The sequence below is a fragment of the Otolemur garnettii genome, unplaced genomic scaffold, assembly GCF_000181295.1.
Source record: "Otolemur garnettii isolate 467f Iridium unplaced genomic scaffold, OtoGar3 scaffold00081, whole genome shotgun sequence".
Lineage (NCBI taxonomy): Eukaryota > Metazoa > Chordata > Mammalia > Primates > Galagidae > Otolemur > Otolemur garnettii.
Genome location: NW_003852476.1, coordinates 1,962,290 through 1,985,705, shown reverse-complemented (window position 1 = coordinate 1,985,705; position 23,416 = coordinate 1,962,290). Strand labels below are relative to the sequence as shown.

Below are 23,416 nucleotides of genomic sequence, written 5' to 3'. Positions count from 1 at the left end.
TGCCTGTAATCCTGGCACTCTGGGAGGGCAAGGCAGGTGGATTGCCTGAGCTCAGGAATTTGAGATTAGCCTGAGCGATGTGAGACCATATCTCTACTAAAAATAGAAAAACTAGCCAGGCAGACACCTGTAGTCCCAGCTACTCTGGCACCTGAGACAAGATACTGCTTGAGCACAAGAGTTTGAGGTTGCTTTGAGCTATGAAGCCATGACACTAAACCCCAGGGTGACTGAGTGAGACTTTATCTCAAATAATAATAATAATAATAATAATGATAACCTGGAAAGGTATATTTTTCTTAGCTTTTGTTCTTTTGGACTTACTATTAATAGTGTCAGGAGTGTTAATAATGTCCTGTATTCGAGTGTCATTAATCTGGTTGCCTACTCAAATTTAATATATCCAAAATGAAACTCTTATCTTCCTTCTAAACTTCTTCATCTCCCATTCTTTCCCATGTTGTGAAAAGACATTACCAATATGTGTCAATTAAATAAAAAAGACATTGCCATTTACTAATTGTTCAAGTTTCATTCAAAGCTAGGAGTTTACCTTAATTCTTTCTTTGCATCAACCCTGACAGTCAACCCATTGACAACATGAATATACTTCCAAACATAACTCAAATTCATTTTCTTTTCTCCATCTCCACTGATGACATCCTAGTTTTAAATTCCATTTTATTTATCTACTTGTAAGTGATCCCTGTATTACTGACTTTAATAGACAGTTTAATTATTTCCCTAGTTCAGACCCTTTAGTAGCTTCCTATTAGTCTTAGAGGGAAACCAGCCCTCTTTAGAAAAGCATGGCTTTTGGTCTGCCCTCTTAGGTTTTCATCCTCATCTCATATTTCATTTCCTCTCACTGTTTAAGTCACTTTGGCTTTTTTTTCCCCTCACTTAGGCTATTTGTAATTATGTTTCCCCACTCCCCAAATCCCCTCCCCTCAGCTCTTCTCATGGCTGCCTTTTCAACCATATGATCTCAATTAAGATGTCATCTTCTTAAAAAAGCCTTTCCTGATCATTCTAGCCAAAGACACCCTCCTCTCCCAGCCCAGTAACTCATTATCCCATCATTGTAGTAACTTTTTTTTTTTTTTGCAGTTTTTGGGCAGGGCTGGGTTTGAACCCGCCACCTCAGGCACATGGGGTCAGCGCCCTACTCCTTTGAGCCACAGGCACCGCCCCACTGTAGTAACTTTTTTGTAGTACTAAAACCACAGTGAAATTTTTATCTACTAATGCCTACACTCACCAGAATTCATTCATTTAATACATACTAGGTGCTTACTCTTATACCTATGGCATTTTACATTCTTGTGGAAAAGATAGATAAATGAAAAATAAAAGTAGGTGAGGGATAGAGAATAATAATGGGGAGCTGGAAGATTCAAGGGTAAAAGGCATTTTTTTTGAAAGGGTTGTTAGAGAAGGCCTCTCAAAGGAGACATACGAACCAGAGAGCTGCATGAAGTGAAAGAGTAGATTGAATATTTGGAGAAAGAGTTCTATGTAGAAACAGTAACATGTAAACTCTTATGGGTAGGAATTTTGTTGGTTTTATTCATTGTTGTACTTGAGCATCTAGGAAGTATATAGATTACTCAAAATCATTATTGACTGTAACATTTTGCAAAGTTTCTTATATTGAACCAAAATTAGTCACAATGCAGTCACTTTAGTTAACTGGTTTTTCTTACCCATTTTTTTCACACTGCTACTCTTATGGCATGGATAAGCATTTTTTAAGGCTTAATTAGAGCAGACCCTTGACATCAAGTATTTAATGTTTGCCATTCGCAAATGACTTAATATGGTGATTTGTATGGGTGTGATACCTCAAAGATGTGAAGATAATAAAGTAACATGAATTTATATCTATGTGGGATGTAGGATTTATTATTTAGCTAGCCTGGAAACCTGGCATCTTCATTTTAATGGCATTGTTCTCAATTTGGAAAGGCTTAAGAAATTTCCTTGTAGGATAGGAAGATTCCTCATATTCTTAAGTTTTTTTCCATGCAGCTGTTTAATTAGCATTTACTGTTGTTCTTTCTAATGATTTTATAAAATTATATTGTGTACATCTAAGGTTATTATTCCCCATTATTGGACATCTTAACATCTTTTCAGGTTTTTGGTAATGGTATAAATAATGCCACATTGAACATTGTAGAGCTTAAAGTATTTTCCTTATTTTGATTTATTTTCTTTGGATAAAATCCCACAATGAAAGTGTAAGATAGCTTTTGTGTGTGTGTGTGCATGTGCATATAAAATTTAAAAATTTTGGTATATAATGTTTTTGTTTTTTATTCTTGGTATAAACATTTTCTAAAGATTTTTTTCCTTTACCAATTTTTGTTGCTGCTGCCTATAGGTGTGTTTCAGTTTTTCTGTAATTATTGAGTATTCCTTAAAAATTTTAATTTAGTGATTAAAAATATACATCAAGGCAGTACCCGTAGCTCAGTCGGCAGGGTGCCGACCACATACACTTAGGGTAGCAGGTTCGAACCTGGCCCAGGCCTGCTAAGCAACAATGACAACTGCAACCAAAAAATGGCTGGGCATTGTGCGGACCACCTATAGTCCCAGCTACTTGGGAGGCTGAGGCAGGAGAATCACTTAAGCCCAAGAGTTTGAGGTTACTGTGAGATGTGATGTCACGGCATTCTACCCAGGGTGACAGCTTGAGACTCTGTCTCAAAAAAAGAAAAAAATCAATATTGCCTTAATAGTTACGTTTTTCATTAATAACAAAGGTTAACATTTTCTAAATGTATATATTTTTTCTCTTGTAAGTTTATTTGTACCAGAACCTTTAGTTTTCTTTTCTTTTTTTTTTTTTTTTGAGACAGGGCCTCAAGCTGTCCCCCTGGGTAGAGTGCTGTGACATCACAGCTCACAGCAGCCTCCAACTCCTGGACTCAAATGAGTCTCCTGCCTCTGCCTCCCAAGTAGCTGGGACCATAGGCGCCCACCACAATGCCTGGCTATTTTTTTTGGTTGCAGCCATCATTGTTTGGCGGCCTGGGCTGGATTCGAACCCGCCACCTTAAGTGTATGTGGCTGGCGCCTTAGCCCCTTGAGCCATAGTCGCCAAGCCAGAAACTATAGTTTTCTTAACTGGTAATTTTATCTTGGGGAGAAAAATTGTCTTTGTTTTACATAGTTTAGATTTGGAAAAAAATCATCATCCTATAAAGAACTTTAGATATTTAGCCTATATTTTCTCATTAGCTATGAACATTTTTCGTAGTCTCTTATATCTTTTAAGTTTAGCTAGAGAAATTACCATCTAGAGCTATAGGGAACCTTTGAGTTCATCTTGGGAAACTGAAATGTAGAGAGGTCAACTGACATTTTGAGGTCAGAATATGTAGTGGCTGCATTACCTTGCTGAAAATCAGGAGATTTTGAGTTTTTAGAGAATAGTGGAGAGACCTAGGGATGAGTGAAATGTATAAATTTAGACATATTACTATGGCAGTGGTATATAGGATAAAACATAAAGAGACTTGATAAGGAAGACCAACATAAAAGTTATTTTCACTTTGGGAGGCTGAAGCAGGAGGATTATTTAAGGCTAAGGCATTTGAGACCAACCTGGGCAACAGAGTGAGAATTCGTCTCTATAAAAAATTAGCCAGTGTAGTGGCGTAAGTCTATAGTCCTAGCCACTCAGAATTAGGCAAAAGAGTCACTTGAATTCAAGGAGTTCAAGGCTGTAGTGAACCATGTCATACTCCCACACTCCACCTGTGGTGGCAGAGAACGGCCCCATCTCTAAAACAAAAATAAAAATAATTAAAAAAAAAAAAAAGTAAAGGAAAAAACATAAGTATTATCAGAAAGGGAAAGGAAAATGGTAAGAATGTATTCATGTTTCATGTGAATCACTGGGTTGGGAAAGGGTAGGAGCCTAATTTTTTTTTTTTTTGAATTTAAGCAAATCATGAAGGTTAAGAAGATGGTGAAAAATTAAGAACCAAACTTTGTGAGTTTTGTTAATATATGAATTAACCCCATGCTTATTTATGTATTTCCTCTTCTTTCCATAAAAATCATTGCTGATTTAGTAAAACAGAAGTTACTTTTACTCATGTGTATGTAAAACCAAATTCTTTTCTTCTACTGCCAAGATGAATTTCTTCAAGGATAATTCTAACATATGTCTGCTTTCCTATTTTAGGAATTCCTTCTTCAGACTCTAGGAATGCAAATCTCTATTTTTTGGATGTTGTGCAGCAGGCCAATACTATTTTCCATCTTTTTGACAAGCAGTTTAATGATCACCTTATGCCACTAATAAGGTTAGTCAAATTAATTGACATTTTGATGACTGCTATAATACTGTACATAGATTTTAATTAAATTTTTAAAAGTAGGACATGTTTATAAAAATGTCATACCGGAAAAGCAGTATGAAAGAAGTATGAAATAAAATGTAAAAGTTCTTTTTCTTCATTCTTGCCTTCTGTTTTTTTTTTTTTTACTGTGTTATTAATTTCAGTATGTTTGAAAAGACTTAATCTGTCATAAACCTAAAACTGAAATCTGTTATGAAAGAGGACCTCCATAGTGACACTCAGCAAATATGACATACTTCAAAAGATTCAGCAGACACAGTCTACTTGTTATTAAGACACAGATAATTTTCTGAGACAGATTTTGATGAGGCACATATCAACTTATGTAAACTTTCTTAAGCATATGAAAAATAATGTATATGTGAGCATGCTTTGAAAAATTGTCTTTTCAGCACTGTTATTGAAGAAGAAAAATAATCACATAAATTTTTTGGCATTTTGTCATAACACTGATATGCCAAGACTAGTCCAGAAGCTGTTTCAAAATCACTTATGATACTTTGAAAAGGGAAAATATTATGCTGTTATGGAGGCTTACCACCAGATCTTCAATCTATGGAGTAGATTTGGCAAAAAGGAGTTTACTTTTAAAGAGCTGTTAGTCCACACACCGGAGAAGTCACATAATTAGGGTTGCACATGACTTGTTATTTTTGGTGTTTTGACATTTGGTAGCACTCAGAAGACAAATATGATTGTCAGGTATTTTTAAAATTAGGAAAGTTAAATACAACTAGACTGGCTATTAGCCTCCAAATTTTAATTAGAATAATTTACAGCATTCTTAAGACTCTGGTATTATCCTATGACTTTTCTTATTATACTAGATATTTATTTATAAAGGAAACCAAATATCTCAACAATTTCAAAATCACATAATTAGGGGATGTCTCCTTAGGGATCAGAATAACAAATCTTTTTCTTTCTTGTATTTAATTGGTTGTTTCATGTGACTATTGTGATACATTGGGTGTAATGAATGCCAAATAATTATGTGCTTCTTGGATTTGTGAACAAATTAACATGTATTTATGAATATATGAAAAGTTTTAGAATTTATAAGGCTATTAATGTGATTTTCTCTCCTTTTAAAATATACAATAGCTCTTCTCCTAAGTTATCTGAATGCCTTCAAAAGAAAAAAGAAATAATTGAACAAATGGAGATGAAATTGGATACTGGCATTGATAGGCAAGTTGCTGGTTTTATTTTTTTCCCCTTTTTTTAAAATTGAAAAACATTATATCATAGCAGCATGCATATAATCTTCAAAGAAAAAATTTTGTCTTAATTTCGCGGTCCTGCTATAATTTATTTTTGTATATTGCCTTCATTCTTAATAGAATATTATTTTTGTTTGATCTTGAAGTTTTTTTCGTGGACTGTCTCAGCTTTTGACATGCTTTCCCTCACTAAACTTCATCACTGATTTAAAATGCAAAATGTGTGTTGGCTCGGCGCTGTAGCACAGTGGTTACGGCATCAGCCACATACACTGAGTTTGGTAGGTTTGAACCCAGCCTGGGCTAGCTGGGTGTGGTGGCCGGTGCCTGAAGTCCCAGCTACTTGGGAGGCTGAGGCAAGAGACTTGCTTAAGCCCAAGAATTGGAGGTTGCTGTGACCTGTGATGCTACTGCACTCTACTGAAGGTGACATAGTGAGACTCTGTCTCAAAAAAAAAAAAAAAAAGTGTGATGTTGACTTCCAAGATGGCAGCTGAGTAACAATGAGATTGCAAGCAGGCATAGCCTTACCTGTGGGCTGTTTTGGTTTTTTTGGACTTGGGCACTCCATTGAACTGCCTTGGGGGATCTTGGGTGGGTGTGTGGACGACTTTGGGCATTGTCTGGGGCCTGGCACTGAGCCATTGAGCCAGAGGGGAGCTAATATCGTTCAGCTGTGGGCTACCCACACAGCTACTGTTGGGGAGCTGCCCTTGTGTGTTGCAGCATGGGAATCATCCAGGAGACCTTAGCTGAGTAAATTAGTGCCTGAGCTGCCTAAAGGCAGGGACTGAGACACTGGGGAAGTGTGGAGATCCAAGTGTTTGGCAGATTAGCAGCCGCAGGCCTCAGGGCCATAGGGGGAGTCTGGATTTGGCACACTGGATAAGTGGGAGGCCATGCCAGGAGAGATCCCAATGATAAGTGCTTGGAAAGCTTCTGCTTGGCCAAGGTTCATAGTTTGGAGTGTCTTTTAAGTGGGCTAAAGAGACATTTGGACTCCCAAGCCTGCGGGGTTTGAGAGACCTGCAGAGACCTCCAGTCTCCCATGTTGAACAGCTGTGTTAATATTGTGATCTACATCTCATACCTCAGAATATTACCTGTTGCCTGGACAACATTCAGCAGGATATATATACTGCTTGGTTGTTTGGTTTTGGGTTTTTTTTTTCTTTTTCTTTCTTTTTTCTTAATTTCAACATTTTTCCTTGACATTTTTTAATTTTTTTTTTCCTTTTTGCTCTTTTTTCTTTCTTTTTTCCACTATTCTAGTTTAAATACAAGCTTCTATTTTTGTCTTCTTTAACAATTAGAATTTCATTTTTGTCAGTGTTTCTGCCCCTATTATTTGTTTTTTTCTCCCCAATTTTATCCCATAAGGGTTTTTGCTTATTTGTTTTGGTTTGATTTATAGTATTTTTGTATTTCCTCTATACCTGGTGGAGATGGAGTACTGTGTCTAATCTGGCTGGCAAAGAGCCGTTGACCACAAGAGAACCACCCATCCCCAGCACCCCCAGAGGTGGGGGGTTTTTAAGGTTGGGTCATAGTACCCTACTATGCACCTATGTTACTCCTGTTTCCTTCTTTCGGTGCCTTTCTTCTTTTTGCCAATATTTCCTTTTACTCACCCTCTCTTCTTTCTCTTTTTTCTTTCTTTTTTAAATCTTTTTTCCCCTTCTTGCTCTTTAATCTTCTCATCCTTCTGGTTCTGTACCAAAAGGACTCATCAAAACTTTAGGCCAGAGGCAGAGTTACTTAAAGAGCCAGAAGAAGTGAAAGGACAATTAGGGTAAGAAAGTAGATACAAGAAAGCACTCATGAAGAAGAATCAGCAGAAAAATCCTGGCATCATGGAATACCAGTTTAGCGTAACCCCTTCTAGGGATTGAGAGGTAGCTACAGCAGAGGATTCCTCTTATAAAGAAATGTTAGAAATGACAGAAAGGGAATTTAGAATACAGATGATGAAAACAATGAAGGAAATTGCTGATAAAGTGGAAAATAACCAAAAGGAAATCCAAAAACAGTATCAAATAAGAGATGAATGATATGAAGAATATAGAAAGGAAAGAACTGAAGCAGTCAATTGGGGAACTTAAGGATGCAATAGAAAGTATCAACAACAGATTAGGTCAAGCAGAAGAAAGAATTTAAGAGGTTAAGGATAAAGCTTTTGAGATAACTCAGATAGTTAAAGAGGCAGGAAAGAAGAGAGAAAGCAGAACGTTCACTAACAGAATTGTGGGACTTTATGAAGCATTCAAACATACAAGTGATAGGTATCCCAGAAGGGGAAGAAGAATGCCCTAGAGGAAGGGAAGCCATTCTAGAGAATATTATAAATGAAAACTTCCCAAATATCACCAAAGATTTTGGCATACTCCTTTCAGAGAGATATTGGCTCCCTGGTTGCCTCAAGTCAAATAGAGCTTCTTCAAGGCACATTGTGATGAAACTATCTAAGTCAAGACAAAAGAAAAGATTTTGCAAGCTGCCAGGAGTAAGCGCCAACTGACCTACAGGGGCAAATCTATCAGGATGACTGTGGACTTGTCTAATGAAACTTTTCAAGCCAGAAGACGATGGTCATCTAGCTTTAATCTACTTAAACAGAACGATTTCCAGCCCAGAGTTCTATATCCTGCTAAGTTAAGTTTAAAAATTGATGGAGAAACCAAATCTTTTATTGATATGCAAACATTGAGGAAATTTGCCACAAGACCAGGATACTTGGTATATTTCAGTATTTCCAAATACTGGATATATTTTAACCTGTTTTACACACTGACCATCACAATGGACCTCCAGCAAAGTAAACACCCAGAAATTAAAGGACAGAACCTAGTTTCTACAATGATGGAAAAGACAAAACTAAGCAATGGACTTTCACAAAATAAGCTGAATAGAACGCTACCACACAATGTCAGTGGCTTGAATTCCCCACTGAAGAGGCATAGATTGGCTGATTGGATTAAAAAACATAAGCCATCTGTTTGCTGTCTGCAGGAAACACCTCGCAACAAAAGACAGATTAAAAGTCAGAGTTAAGGGTTGGCAGTTAATTTTTCAGGTAAACGGAATTCAGAAGAAAAGAGGGGTTTCAATCTTACTTTCAGATACATGTGGATTTAAAGCAACCAAAGTCAAAAAAGAGAATGATGGTCACTTCATAGTGATCAAGGGAAAATTACAACAAGAAGAAATTTCAATTTTAAATGTTTATACACCCAATTTAAATGCTCCCAGATTCTTGAACAGATGTTGCTTAGTCTGAGCAATATGATACCCTGTAACACCATAATAACGGGACTTTAACACCTCTCTCTCAGAGCTGGACAGATCCTCCAAACAAATTAAAGATACTAGAGATTTAAATGAAACCCTAGAACAACTGTGCTTGGTAGACATATATAGAACACTCTATGCCAAAGATAAAGAATGTACATTCTTCTCATTGTCCCATGGAACATTCTCTAAAATTGATCATATCCTACGACACAAAACAAACCTCAACAGAATCAAAAGAATTGAAATTTTACTTTGCATCTTCTCAGATCACAAGGCACTAAAGGTGGAACTCAACTCCATGAAAAACGTTCAACCTCATACAAAGGCATGGAAGTTAAACAACTTTATGCTGAATGACAGTCGGGTGCAGGGAGAAATAAAAAAGGAAATCATTAACTTCCTTAAGCATAACAACAAAGAAGACACAAGCTACCAAAACCTATGGGATATAGCAAAAGCAGTCCTGAGAGGAAAACTTATCACTTTCAGAAGCCTACATTAAAAAACAAAAAGAGAGCATATCAACAAACTCACAAGCCATCTGATGGAATTGGGAAAAGATGAACAATCTAAACCTAAACCCAGCAGAAGAAAAGAAATCTCCAAAATTAAATCAGAGAGTAATGAAATTGAAAATAAAAGAATCATTCAGAAAATTAATGAAGCAAGGAGTTGGTTTTTTGAAAAAATAAATAGATAAACTTTTGGCCAGACTAAAACTAGAAATAAGTAAAATCTTTAGTAACCTCAATCAGAAATGATAAAGGGGAAATAACAACTGATGTCACAGAGATACAAGAGATTATCTCTGAATACTACCAGAAACTTTATGCCCAGAAATTCGACAATGTGAAGGAAATGGATCAATATTTGGAATTACACCCTCTCCCTAGACTTAACCCAGATGAAATAGAGCTCCTGAACAGACCAATTTCAATCACTGAGATCAAAGAAACAATAGAAAATTTCCCAACAAAAAAATGCCCTGGTCTGGATGGCTTTACACCAGAATTCTATCAAATCTTCAAAGAAGAGCTTATCCCTATAATGCAGAAATTATTCCAAAAAATTGAGGAGGAATGAATCTTCCCCAGCGTGTTCTATGAAGCCAACATCACTCTGACACCAAAACCAGGAAAAGACCCAACTAAAAAGGAGAATTTCAGACCAATTTCACTAAATAAATACAGATGCAGAAATCCTCAACAAAATCCTAGCCAATAGATTACAGCTTATTATCAAAAAAGTCATGCATCATGATCAAGTAGGTTTCATCCCAGGGATGCAAGACTAGTTTAATATACACAGTCTGTAAACATTATTCACCGTATCAACAGAAAGAAAACCAAAGACTATATGATCCTCTCAATAGATGCAGAAAAAGCATTCTATAAAATCCAGCATCCTTTTCTAATTAGAACACTGAGGAGTATAGGCATAGGTGGCATATTTCTTAAACTGATTGAAGCTATCTATGACAAACCCACAGCTAATATTTTACTGAATGGAATAAAACTTAAAGCTTTTCGTCTCCGAATTGGAACCAGACAAGGTTGTCCTCTGTCACCATTACTATTTAACATAGCGCTGGAGGTTCTAGCCAATACATTTAGATAGGACAGGGGCATCCAAATCGGAACAGAAGTGGTCAAACTCTCCGTCTTTGCTGATGATATGATGTTATACTTAGAGAACCCTAAAGACTCAACCACAAGGCTCTTGGAAGTCATTAAAAAATACAGTAATGTTTCAGGATATAAAATCAATGGCCACAAATCTGTTGCTTTTGTATATGTCAACAACAGCCAAGGTGAGAGGCTAATTAAGGACACAACTCCCTTTACCATAGCCCCAAAGAAAATGAAATACTGAGGAATATACCTAACAAAAGAGGTGAAGGACCTCTATAAAGAAAATTACAAAACCTTAAGAAAAGAAATTGCAGAGGACTTTAACAAATGGAAGAACATACCATGCTCATGGCTGGGAAGAATCAACATTGTTAAAATGTCTATATTTCCCAGACTAATTTACAGATTCAACTCCATCCCTATTAAAATACCAACATCATGCTTTCAAGACTTGGAAAAAATGATTCTGCATTTTGTATGGCACCAGAAAAAAACCCTGTATTGCTAAGGCAGTTCCTAGCAATAAAAACAAAGCCGGGGGTGGGGATCACCATACCAGATTGTAATAGTAGTCAAGACAGCATGGTACTGACACGAAAATAGAGACATAGATGTTAGGAATCAAACAGAAAACCAGGAAATGAAACCACCAACTTAACAGCCACCTAATCTTTGATAAACCTAACAAGAACATCCACTGGGGAAAGACTCCCTATTCAATAAATGGTGCTGGGAGAACTGGATATCCACATGCAAAAGACTGAAACTGTACCTGCACCTTTCTCTACTCACTAAAATTGATTCAAGATGGATAATAGACTTAAATTTAAGGTGTGAAATGATAAAAATCCTCAAAGAAAGAATAGGAAAAACACTGGAAGAAATCAGCCTGGGGAAAGACTTTATGAAGAAGACTGCCATGGCAATAGCAACAATGACAAAAATAAACAAATTGGACTTAATTAAACTGAAAATCTTCTGTACAGCTAAGGAGACAAAACCAAAGCAAATAGACAACCTACACAATGGCAAAAGATATTTGCATATTTTGAATCAGACAAAAACATGATAACTGGGATCTATAGAGAACTCAAATTAATCCACATGAAAAAAGCCTACAATCCCATACATCAATGGGCAAGAGACATGAATAGAACCTTCTCTAAAGAACACAGGCAAATGGCGAACAAACATGAAAAAATGCTCATCATCCCTAATTATTAGAGAAATGCAAATCAAAACCACCCTGAGATATCATCTAACCCCAGCAAGAATGGCCCACATCACAAAATCTCAAAACTACAGATGCTGGTGCAGATGTGGAGAGAAGGGAACGCTTTTACACTGCTGGTGGAACTCCAAACTAGTACAACCTTTTTGGAAGGAAGTATGGAGAAACCTCAAAGAACTCAACCTAGACCTCCCATTTGATACTGCAATTCCATTACTGGCACCTGTCCAGAAGGAAAAAAATATTTATTATACAGAGACTTGTACTAAGCTGTTTATTGCAGCCCAATTTACAATGGGCAACAGCCTAACTGCCCTTCAACCCAGGAATGGATCTGCAAGCTGTGGTATATGTATACCATGGAATACTGTTCAGCCATTAAAAAAATAGAGATTTTGCAGCATTTGTACTAACCTGGATGGAGGTGGAACACATTATTCTCAGTGAAGCATCACAGGAATGGAGAAGTATGAATCCTGTGTGTTCAACTTTGATATGAGGACTATATAATGACAATTAATGACATGGTGGGGCATAGGGGGAGGGGAAAGCAGACTGAGAAGCTGGGAGAGGGTGAGGTTAAGGACAAGAAAAAAAATAGTGCCTAATTCTCACATAAATTGGATTAGATTTTGACTAAAGTACATACTTAAACATTACTTTTTCCTTCAACTTGTTAATAGGTTGTTTAGCATCCTCATTTAAAAGTGAACTGTTTGTAATTTCCCTTTTATAATAATATATTTTTTCCAGTTTTAATATCAAGTATATCCAGATTAAGCAGAATGATTTTGAAGTATTCTTTATCTATCATCTATAAGATTTAGCATGATCTGTTTTTTGAAATTATCTTTTATTTTTATTTATAAATATTAGTTGTCTATTTTTTGAGACTTTGGGGGAAAAAAAGAAGTTAATTCATGACTCCATATTGAACCTCAGAGTCAAAGCATTCTATAACAGACATACTCTTATTTGACAATGCAAATGTTACTTTCTTTGCATTACTATTATTGCTTAATACTTCATTGCAGCAATCATCTGATTTCTTTTTTGAATGTATTTATCTTCATTCATTCTTTATGAGGTTTTTGTTTCTATTCCTTATCTTAAATATTGTTGCTAAATTTTAAGCCTTTTTAATTTTGTGAAGGCAAATAGTGGAAACCTAATAAGCACATGTATATGTAAAAAAAAAAAAGTAAGATGTGTGACTCTTGTCACTTGAACACTTTGAGGCCATTGTAGGGTTATTACTAATTGGCCTGATTTCAATATTGTTGTGTCTCAGGGAGTAAGGAGGCCTGAGGAAAGGGAGAGAGTTGAAGGGAATGGTTAGTCAGTGGAACAGTCAGAACACACATAACGTTTATCCATTAGGTTTACTATCTTATATGGATATGGTTTGTGGCACCCCTGAACAATTACAATAATAACACCAAAGGTCACTGATCACAGATCACCATAACAGATGTAACAAGAATGAAAAAGTTGGCTGGGCATGGGCTATGATGCCACAGCACTCTGCCAACGGTGACAAAATGAGACTCTTGTCTCCAAAAAAGAAAAGTATGAAAAAGTTTGAAACATTGTGAGAATTACCAAAACACAAAATGAACACCTGCTTTTGGAAAAATGCCATGAATAACATTTGCTCAATGCTGGGTTGCCACAGACCTTCAATTTGTAAAAAACATTGTATCTGCAAAGCACAAGGAAATAAGATATGCCTATTTTTAACTTTTTCAGGAATCTCTATGCTCTTTCCATTATGGCTGTACAATTTACATTCCCACCAACAGTATATAAATGTTCTCTTTTCTTCACATTCTCACCACCACTGGTTCCTTCTTGCCTTTTTGTTTTTTTTAAATAGCCATCCTAACTGGTATGAAGTGACATTTTCTTTCCCTGATGGTGGTGCAGTTGAGCACTTTTTCATAATACTTGTTGACAATTTACATATCTTCAGAAATGTCTGTGCAGATCTTTTGTGCTTTTTGAAATTATGTTATCTGTTTTTGCTATTGAGTCGCTCAAGTTCCTTTTAAGTTTTAGACATTGGCTCCATTTTGTAGATTATCTCTTCAGTCTGTTGTTTTCATTATTGTACAGAAACTCTTTAGTTTGGTATAATCTCACTTCTATATCTTTGCTTTTGTTGCCTGTTCTTTTAGCGTCATATCCAAAAAATCTTTGCCAAAACCATGTCAAGAAGCTTTGTTTTTGCCAGGTGTAGTGGCTTATACCTTGTAATCCTAGCATTTTGAGAGGCCAAGGCAGGGGGCTCTCTTGAGGCCAAGAGTTTGAGACCAGATCAAACAACATAGTGAGACCTCATCTCTATGAAAACACACAAAAATTAGCTGGGCAAAGTGGCATATGCCTGTAGTCTGAGCTACTTGGAGGGCTGAGGCAAGAAGATTGCCTGAGTCCAGGAGTTTGAGGTTGCTGTGAGCTCTGATGTCACAACTGCACTCTAGCCTGGGCAATGAAATAAGATCCTGTCTTCAAAAAAGAGTCTTTCCCTATTCTCTTCTAATAGCTTTATATTTCTAGGTTTAACCCATTTGAGTTGATTTTATTTTTTTGTATGAGGGTACAATTGCATTTTTATACATGTAGATATCCAGTTTTCCTAGCACTGTTTATTTGAAGAGACTATCCTTTAACTTTGTCCTTGGTACCATTGTTGAAGATCGGTTGACCATACATGCATGGATTTATTTCTGGGTGCTCAATTCTGTTCATTGGTCCCTTTGTCTGATATGCCAATACCATACTGTTTTAATTACTATAGCACTGTGATATATTTTGAAACAAGTAAGTGTGATGTTTACAGATTATGTTATATTTGTTGTTTTTCTTACTCAAGATTACTTTGGCTATCCAAGATCTTTTGTGGTTCCACTTCAATTTTAGGATTGTTTTTTCTTTTTCCCTGAAAAATGCCACTGTAATATTGGTAGCTAATGCATCAAATCTGTAAATTGCTTTGGGTATCATGGACATGTTAACAATACTAATTCTTCCAAGCCACAAATACAGGATGTGTTTGCCTTAATTTCTTTCAGCGATGTTTTGTAGTTTTTAGCTTATGAATTTTTTATTTCCTGGGTTAATTCCTGAGTATTTTATTCCTTTTGATGCTATTGTAAATGGGATTGTTTTCTTACTTTCTTTTTTGGATAGTTTTTACTGTATAGAAACACACCTTATTTTTGTATGTTAATTTTATATTCTGTAACTTTACTGAATTCCTTTATTCTAATTTTTTGATGGAATATTTAGGATTTTCTGTGTATGGGATTATTTCATCTGCAGAAAGATACAGTTTTCCTTCTTTCCAATATAGATTTATTTTTCCTGCCTAATTTCTCTGGCTAGGACTTCAGTACTGTGTTGGATCGAAATGATGAGTGGGCATCCTTGCCTTGTTCCTGATCTTACAAGAAAAGCTTTCAACTTTTTTCACTGTTGAATATGATATTAGCTGTGGGCCTGTCAGACATGCTCTTTATCCCTTCTGTGCCTAAATTGTTGTGAGTTTCTGTCATGAAAGAGCATTGAATTTTATTAAACACTTTTTTTCCTTATCTTCAGATGATCATATAGTTTTAATCATTCATTTAATGTGAAACATCACATTTACTGATTTGTGTATGTTGAACTGTCCTTTGAAACTCGGGAATAAATTTTCTTTGATCATAGTATATGATCTTTTTAAAGTGCTGTTGAATTTAGTTTGCTAGAATTATTTTGGTGATTTTTTTAAGTGTATATTTATGAGGGTATTAACCTGTAATTTTCCTTCTTGTGGTATCTTTTCTCTGGTTTTGGTATCTTGGGGATGCTGTTCTTATAAAATGAGTTTGGAAGTGTTACCAGTTCTTTCACTTTCTGCAACAGTTTAGAAAGATTGGTGTGAATTCTTTAAATGTGTGATAGAAATTCACCGGTGAAGCCATCTAGTCCTAGGCATTTCTTTGTTGGTAGGTTTTTGATTACTAATTCAATCTCCTTATACATTATTGCTCTGTTTAGATTATTGATCTGTTCAGATTTTCTATTTTTTTCAATTCAGTTTAGGTAGGTTGTATGTTTCTTAGGAATTTACCCATTTTTTCTGGTTGTCCAATTTGTTGGTATATCCCTCTTTTTGTTGTAGTCAGAAGTACATTAGAGTATACATTTATAGGACTTCATTTAATATTATTATAATGTATACGTACATATATTGTAAATATTACTTCCAAGAAATATATATTTTCCTAACAGTTCTTTATGTCAGTCCCTTACATCTGTCGAGGATTTGGGGATCTGTCTCTATTCTTCTTTGAATCTTAGGTTATTCCCATATCCATGTGTGACTCATTCATTTTTTTTTTTTTTTGATCTTTTCCACTTTATCTTTTCTATATGCCACTGGGCCTTTTTATTATTGGTTTAAAAAACACCTTGAACCTGAATATCCTACTGTATTTTGACAACCTTTATTTTTCTAACTCTTCAATTTTTCATATAGCTGTTTTCTGATGTCCACAGGACCTCTGTCCCTTAATTTCTTTGTTGTATGCCAATTTATTATCCTTTTCCTAGCCTTACTTCATTCATTATTATGCGTTAAGTCATGTGGTTCATTTCTTGAATTACTCCTTTGTAATTACCGTAAAATCTGTCTCCTTCAACCACAGCTGTCTTACAGATCCTAAACTCCGATCAGTACAGTTTGTTTATTGTCATAAGTGGATGGCTGCTTGCTGTCGAGGAATATGACATAACTTGTATGTTGTTGGCACCATGACAAATCCATGCCCTGATTTTCAAGCTGTTTTTCTAAATGTTGGCCAATCTTCTTAAGTTATATATTATTCTCCCACCTTTGTAAGCATTCTCTGTACTATTTGAGCATCCCTAATACAAAAATTTGAAGTCTAAAATGGTCCAAAATTCAAAATTTTTTCAGTGTTCACATGAAGGTGCAAGTAGAAAATTCTACACTGACCTTGTGTATCAAGTACAATCAAAGCATAGGCTTAAAACACATAGTTTATTCAGCGTCTCCAAAGGAAAAATTTCCCCAGCCCTCTTTAGCTGTTATACAGCTTTTTTGTGCATGCCTAAAATCCCCCACAAGCACACCCACAAAGGTAATAAAATAGCATGTGTGCAGGCCAGATGTGCCAACGGCAGATTCCCTATGATGTATGAAGCCTAGGTCTATGTGCCTCACTGTGTTTCCTTTTTTGTTGTTGTTTTTTGGCTTATTCTCTTCTGAATAAGATATTGTTGAAAATGTCAAAATATTAAAAAGCCCTGTGGATGACAGTGATAAGAAAAAGAGGCCTAGGCATGGTGGCTCACACTTACAATTCCAGTTCTTTGGGAGGCTGAAGCAGTAGGATCACTTTAGGCCAGAAGTTCAAGACTCACCTGGGCAGCATAGCAAGACTCTAGTTCTCAAAAAAAGTTAAAAAATAAGCTGGGCATGGTGGTATTGCCTGTACCTCCAGCAACTCAGGAGGCTAAGGTAGGAGAATTGCTTGTGCCCAAGAGTTTGAGACTACAGTGACCTATGATTGTGCCACTGTACTCCTGGGTGACAAAGCAAGACACTGTCTTAAAAAAAAGGAAGGAAAGAAAGAAAAAGAAAAATAGGAAGCATTTATATTTATCTGTAGCACAGTCAGGCTATTGGAGAAACTGGATGTGGCAGCATCAGTGTGAAATATCTTATGGAAGAGCATGGTGTTGGAATGACCACCGTGTATGACTTAGAGAAACAGAAGGAAAAACTATTGAAGCCCTGAAAGTAATGAACAAGAGTTAATGAAAAACAGAAAAAGACTACATAAAGTTAAAACTGAAGATCTCAGTCATGTACTAAAAGAATGGATCCATCAGCTCTGCCGTGAACACATGCCACCATGAAACAAAGATCTGTCCCAATGAGTTGAACGTTGAAGGAAACTGTGAATATTCAATAGGCTAATTACAGAAATTCAGGAAGAGACATGGCATTAAATTTTTAAAGATTTGTCATGAAAAAACATCTTTTGATGTGAAACAGTGAAGAAATTCATTGTTGAGTTTGCCACTGTCATTGCCGATGAAAATCTGATGCCAGAACACATCTGTAATGCTGATAACTCCAGCTGATTAAACAGTTCCCACAGGAATCAAGGATGCCAAGGACAGAATAACTGTGCTGGGATATCCTAACAGCAGGCACACTTAAGTGTGAACTTGCTATAATAGGCAAAATCTTTTATCCTCACTGTTTTCAAGGAGTGAATATCTTGCCAGTCCATTATTTTGCTAACAAAATTGCATGCATCATCAATGATATTTTTTTGATTGGTTTCATAAACATTTTGTACTAGTGGCTTGCTCTCACCACAAGGAAAGTGGACTGGATGACCGCTGCAAGATTTGTTACTCCTTGAAAACCATTCTCATCTCCAGGTGAAATTCTCATCACAAGCAATGTTTGTACTTTTCCTCAAATGTAGTTTCATTCAGCCGTGTGACCAGGAAGTTCTTAGATTAATGAAGAACAATTATAAGAACACTTTCTTGGTCTGTAGCAGTGAACAGATGTTTGGATGTGGAAGGTTTTCAAAAGGAGTTTAGCATGAGGGACGCTGTATGAGCTGTTGCACATGTTGGAATGCAGTGGCTAAAGACGTAGTTGTGCATACCTGGTATAACCTCTGGCCTATGACTATGTTCAATGATGGTAAAGTAATGACTGAAGGATTCTGTATGTCAAGTGAGGAAAAAAATAATCCCTGACCTCTGTACATATGAAAAAAATGTACCCTCAGAGTGCATCAGTAAACTGAACAAAGTGGAAATTGAAGTTTAACATCAGTATTGAGGGTCTAATTGTTCATTCTTTGACTGATAATGAAATGGCCAAAATGGTTCTGAATCAAGGTGATAATAGTGACAATTATAATGATATTGCCAACCCTGCAGATAAAGTTTCTGTAGATGACATGGAGAAAATATGCTGTGGCAGTAAAGGACTAGGGCAGCATGAATTCATAACAACCAGAAATTGTGTCAGTTTATAAAAATTAAAGAGAGACTTCTAAGACAAGAAATGTCTATAGAAGTCTGGTAAATTTGGTGTCTGGGGGAAACATTAAAAAGCCATCTAGCAGAATTTCTGCTCATCACTAGAGGACCCACTTTCTGGCCACTCAATTGCTTTGGATGTTTCTTTTCACCTAAAAAAAAAAAAAATGCAGTGTTCAATAACCTTAGTCAAAACACAGCATCATACGTGGAGACCAAAAGCCTGCCATTTGTTGTTGTTGTTTAATAGCTGATATAAGTATTCTGGTTTTGCTACTGTGCTTAGTTATCCCGAACACATAATTTTTTCACTGTACTAATGGCAAGTCATATTTTTTTTACTGTTAAGTACTTACATGCAAATAAATGTAAGGACATGATTGCACTCCAGGAGCATAGAGAGCAAGTTCAGAGTCAGGCATGATGGTGATGCCATACAACCACAGATTGTTCACGTGGCTGACTAGAGATAGTGACACCTTTGCTTTCTGATGCTTCAGTGAATGAATGTACACAAACTTTGTTTCATGCACAAATTGGGTCTCATCCCGAAAAGATCTCACATATGTGAAAAATCCAAAACACTTCTAATTCCAAGTATTTCGGGTAAGGGTGCTCAACTTGTGTATTGTTTGGCCTTTGAAGGTCCTTAGTTGTTAAGGAAATAAATTGGTAACTGGTTTCTAAAATTTTTAAGATTTCCTTAAATAAAATATTGCTGAAAGAGTCTGTCCTCTGTTTTGAGCAGGAAAACGATAAAACCAAGAGCTCTTTGATATTAAGACCTAGAACTTAACCTTTTCTAAAATCTAGAGTTTACCAATAGCAAAATACTTCTATAGTGACATGAAACTAATTAATTTTCATTTAATTTTTAATAAATAATATAAAAGTAAATACAGAAAGTAAATGGATTAAACATATTGTGTTCTTAATTCTCTAGGACATTAAATTGTATGATTGGACAGATGAAGCATATCTTGGCTGCAGAACAAAAGAAAACAGATTTTAAGCCAGAAGATGAAAACAATGTTTTAATTCAGTATACTAATGTGAGTAAAATGATTCAGTTTCCTAATAAGAATATCTGCCTTTTAAGTACTTTGTTAAATTTTCATTGGTGTGTCTGTGCCCTAAGTTTTTTCCTTTTATACTGAGAGATTGGGAACCTCTATGTATTTTCTCTTTTTAATTAAGCTAATATATATTTCTATATAATAAATGTAGAAAAACTTTTACAGGCCTGTGTAAAAGTCTGTGCTTATGTAAGAAAACAAGTGGAGAAGATTAAAAACTCCATGGATGGGAAGAATGTAGATACAGTTTTAATGGAACTTGGAGTACGTTTTCATCGACTTATTTATGAGCATCTTCAACAATATTCCTACAGTTGTATGGGTGGCATGTTAGCCATTTGTGATGTAGCTGAATACAGGAAGTGTGCCAAAGACTTCAAGGTATGTATATATAAATATTAAACTTGTAAATAGTCTCAGGAACTTAAGTCAGACTGTTAAAAATCTGTAATTACTCATAATAACTAGAGAAAAGTTTATAACTTTTGTTGATATTGTAGGAGAGATATCTAACACATGCTTACCTGAAAAAGTGTTGTCTGATTGTATTTTCAATATTAACATACTTTTGCCTTGTGTTTTAGTTTCAGTTCCACAGTCCTGGCCTTACTGACATCATGGCTAATACTGTATATATCACACATTAGGAAAATAATATTCTTTCTTCATGTATGTCTCTTTGAAATCATTTTTTCTTAAGGTTTAAATTATTGAAGAAAAGTGTTAATGATAGATAACTAGTCCTAGTCTACGGACATATAAATGATTGCTACTATTGAAGGAAATTGCCATAGTATCTTTTTTAAAGGTTATAAAGGTTTATGCAACTACTGAAATTTTTCAGTTTTAACACTGTAGGTGCTTTAAAAATTTTTTAATATATAGAATTACTCCCACACTAGTAAATTCTGACAGGATGTGAGAAATTACAGACTAATTGTAAAACTGAAAACTATTTTGTTTCAGTGTTACTTTTTTGCTTCTCTCAATTCAGATTCCAATGGTATTACATCTTTTTGATACTCTGCATGCACTTTGCAATCTTCTGGTAGTTGCCCCAGACAATTTAAAACAAGTTTGCTCAGGAGAACAACTTGCTAATCTGGACAAGAACATACTTCACTCCTTCGTACAACTCCGTGCTGACTATAGATCTGCCCGCCTTGCTCGACACTTCAGCTGAGGTTGAATTTACAAAGGAAATGTGTTGTACTTCAGCAGGCCTTGGTTGATAGAAAGCACAGGAGACTCATGACACAGCCAACATTTTATGAAAAAATGACCAGAAGAAAACAGCAGCCATACTCGCCCTTTGAGGTTTTATTTGACATTTGGACACCACTAACTATATTTTGGGTTTTTTCCCCCTCAGTTGAATTTTACTTCCATTTTTGAACTTATAAATTTCAATTTCTGTAAAACTATGTGTGACTGTTTTCATTCTGGAAAATGTTGATGTCAGAAGGCAAATGAAATGTTACCAGTGTTCTGGTTCTTGTTCTTTAACATAGTCCATTTGGAAATTTAATTCTGTTTTGCATTCATAATAGGTGCAATACAGTAAAACCAAGTTTACTATTCCATCAATTTTTAATGCCCTATTGAGCACTGACAATTGTTTATCAGGTTATTTTAGGTTTTTCTAAATAATTTTTGCCTTTTTCCAAAGGCTTACCAGTTAAGCATAACTTCTGTAGTTGGTTGATTGAATTTTTTCTGAGGTATAACAGTAGTACTATTCTAAGAAAAATGTCATAAACTTAACAAAAATGGTGAAATGTTTTATGTAGATATTAGGAGTGGGTCATAATACGTCTTTCTGGGTAAGACTTAAAGGTTACTATTTCTCATTTGGTAAGTACATTTTAAGCCAATTCTAGAAAGTAATTAATAAAACTACCTTATTTTATATTTCACTTAAGGTAGGGTGGAGGACCATATTCATTATTTTGATGTTACAAGGGAAGTAAAAAAAAAAAGTGAGGTATAATCTAAAAAATGCATTTGAGAAATTTTGACAGTGTTTAGATACAATGCAATTCTTTTATGTCGTAATGCTAAACTTTAATAAGCTGGGATGGCTGAACATGCAGGTAGTTGTCTGTTTTATAAGGAGTTGGGAATTGGTAGATATCATATATTCTAAGTTTGGAGATAAGCTTTGCAAAGACTGGTTGCTTTTTATATCTGTAGGTTTGTCATTGTCCTTTTTCAAGACATTTCTGAAGTTAATCCTAATAACTTGATATAACTTTGATATAGTTGATCAAATTGGTTTAATTTGGTGACATAATAAATCACTTATAAAATTTTAAGCATCAAGTAAAAATTTAGAAAGGCCATTCTACAAATTTGTTCTGCAAGAATGCATTTTAAATTATATGTAGTGTTTCAGCTTCCATTGTATGGTTCATAGGTTTCTGGGAACAGATAAACTTTAATGTTCATTCTTGGCATTTTTCCTTTAATGTAGGCTTTTTGGCCTGAGTTTGGAAAACTGCTTTTCTTCTGAGAACCTTACTCAGAATGGTAATCAACTTTACTAAATCTTCTAGGTCCATCACCAACTACTGTTCAAGTTACTATTGACTGAATTTATTTCATTTTATGTTTAGCCCAGTATTATCAAGGTAAGCAAGGGAAATGAAGTATGCCAACTTGTGTCAAAGCATTTTAGGACATTGTGGCAGCTTTAGAAGGCTGTCTAGTTTTTTATTCTTTAGCCAAGGGAGAGCCAGAAGAGGTTTTGGATATCAGAGAAAGTCATATGCTTGTACTATTGCCATTTTAGGAAGCTCTGATGTGAATTCAAATTATACCTCTGTTACTTAAAGCCAACAATTTTAAGGCAGTAGTTTTACTGGCCATTTGAGCTCTTTGTACAGTGTCAGTTTGTTAAAAAAAAAAAAAAATCTCAAATAAAACATGAGATAAGATTTTAAGACTTCCTAATCAGAGAAGTGCTTCAAATTATTTTGTTTGGATTAATTTTTAAAATGTAAAGCATATACTTGTTGCTTAGGTGTTTTGTTTATTATTTCCATGCTTGAGTTCTGTGCAATAGTTTTCATTATATCCACTGACAGGACAGTGAAAAAGAAAACTCATAAGTGAATATACGTAATTTAGACGTGTTAACATTAATTAATGCTCAATAAACAAATTCCCTACAAATGTTTTTTTATTTCACTCTTTTTACATTTTAAGGCCATCCATTCTAAATCTTAAAAATGATTTTTTTATTTAAGATTTTAAGAGGTTTTTTATTTCTCATAGAATAGATTTTCTCACTTTTTTTAGCAGAAAAATATTTAACTGTATAACCAGTTTGGCCCAAACAGATGGGCTTCCTCTAAGAAAAAAAAAATTGTTGTGTGAAGGAATATGCGTTCTTTGTATTCTATTTTTAAAGTATTTCATGTTTATAGACATCACAAAATTTTACCCAAAATTTATGGCTTAAAAAGATGATCAGTAAGTAAAATGTGCACATGGTAAAATT

At 35.2% G+C, this 23,416-nt stretch overlaps 1 protein-coding gene across 1 annotated transcript in view; it reads left to right on the top strand.

Annotated features, from left to right (window-relative positions):
- Window positions 1-23,083, top strand: part of EXOC5 (exocyst complex component 5) — a 71,278-nt gene extending 48,195 nt beyond the window's left edge. Inside the window, exons 14-18 of the mRNA XM_003794405.3 lie at window positions 4,202-4,322; window positions 5,484-5,570; window positions 19,782-19,890; window positions 20,080-20,295; window positions 20,909-23,083. Of these exons, the coding sequence (XP_003794453.1) occupies window positions 4,202-4,322; window positions 5,484-5,570; window positions 19,782-19,890; window positions 20,080-20,295; window positions 20,909-21,097 (722 nt within the window). The 3' untranslated portion in view covers window positions 21,098-23,083. The remainder of the gene's footprint in view (window positions 1-4,201; window positions 4,323-5,483; window positions 5,571-19,781; window positions 19,891-20,079; window positions 20,296-20,908) is intronic.
- Window positions 23,084-23,416: the final 333 nt, after the last annotated feature.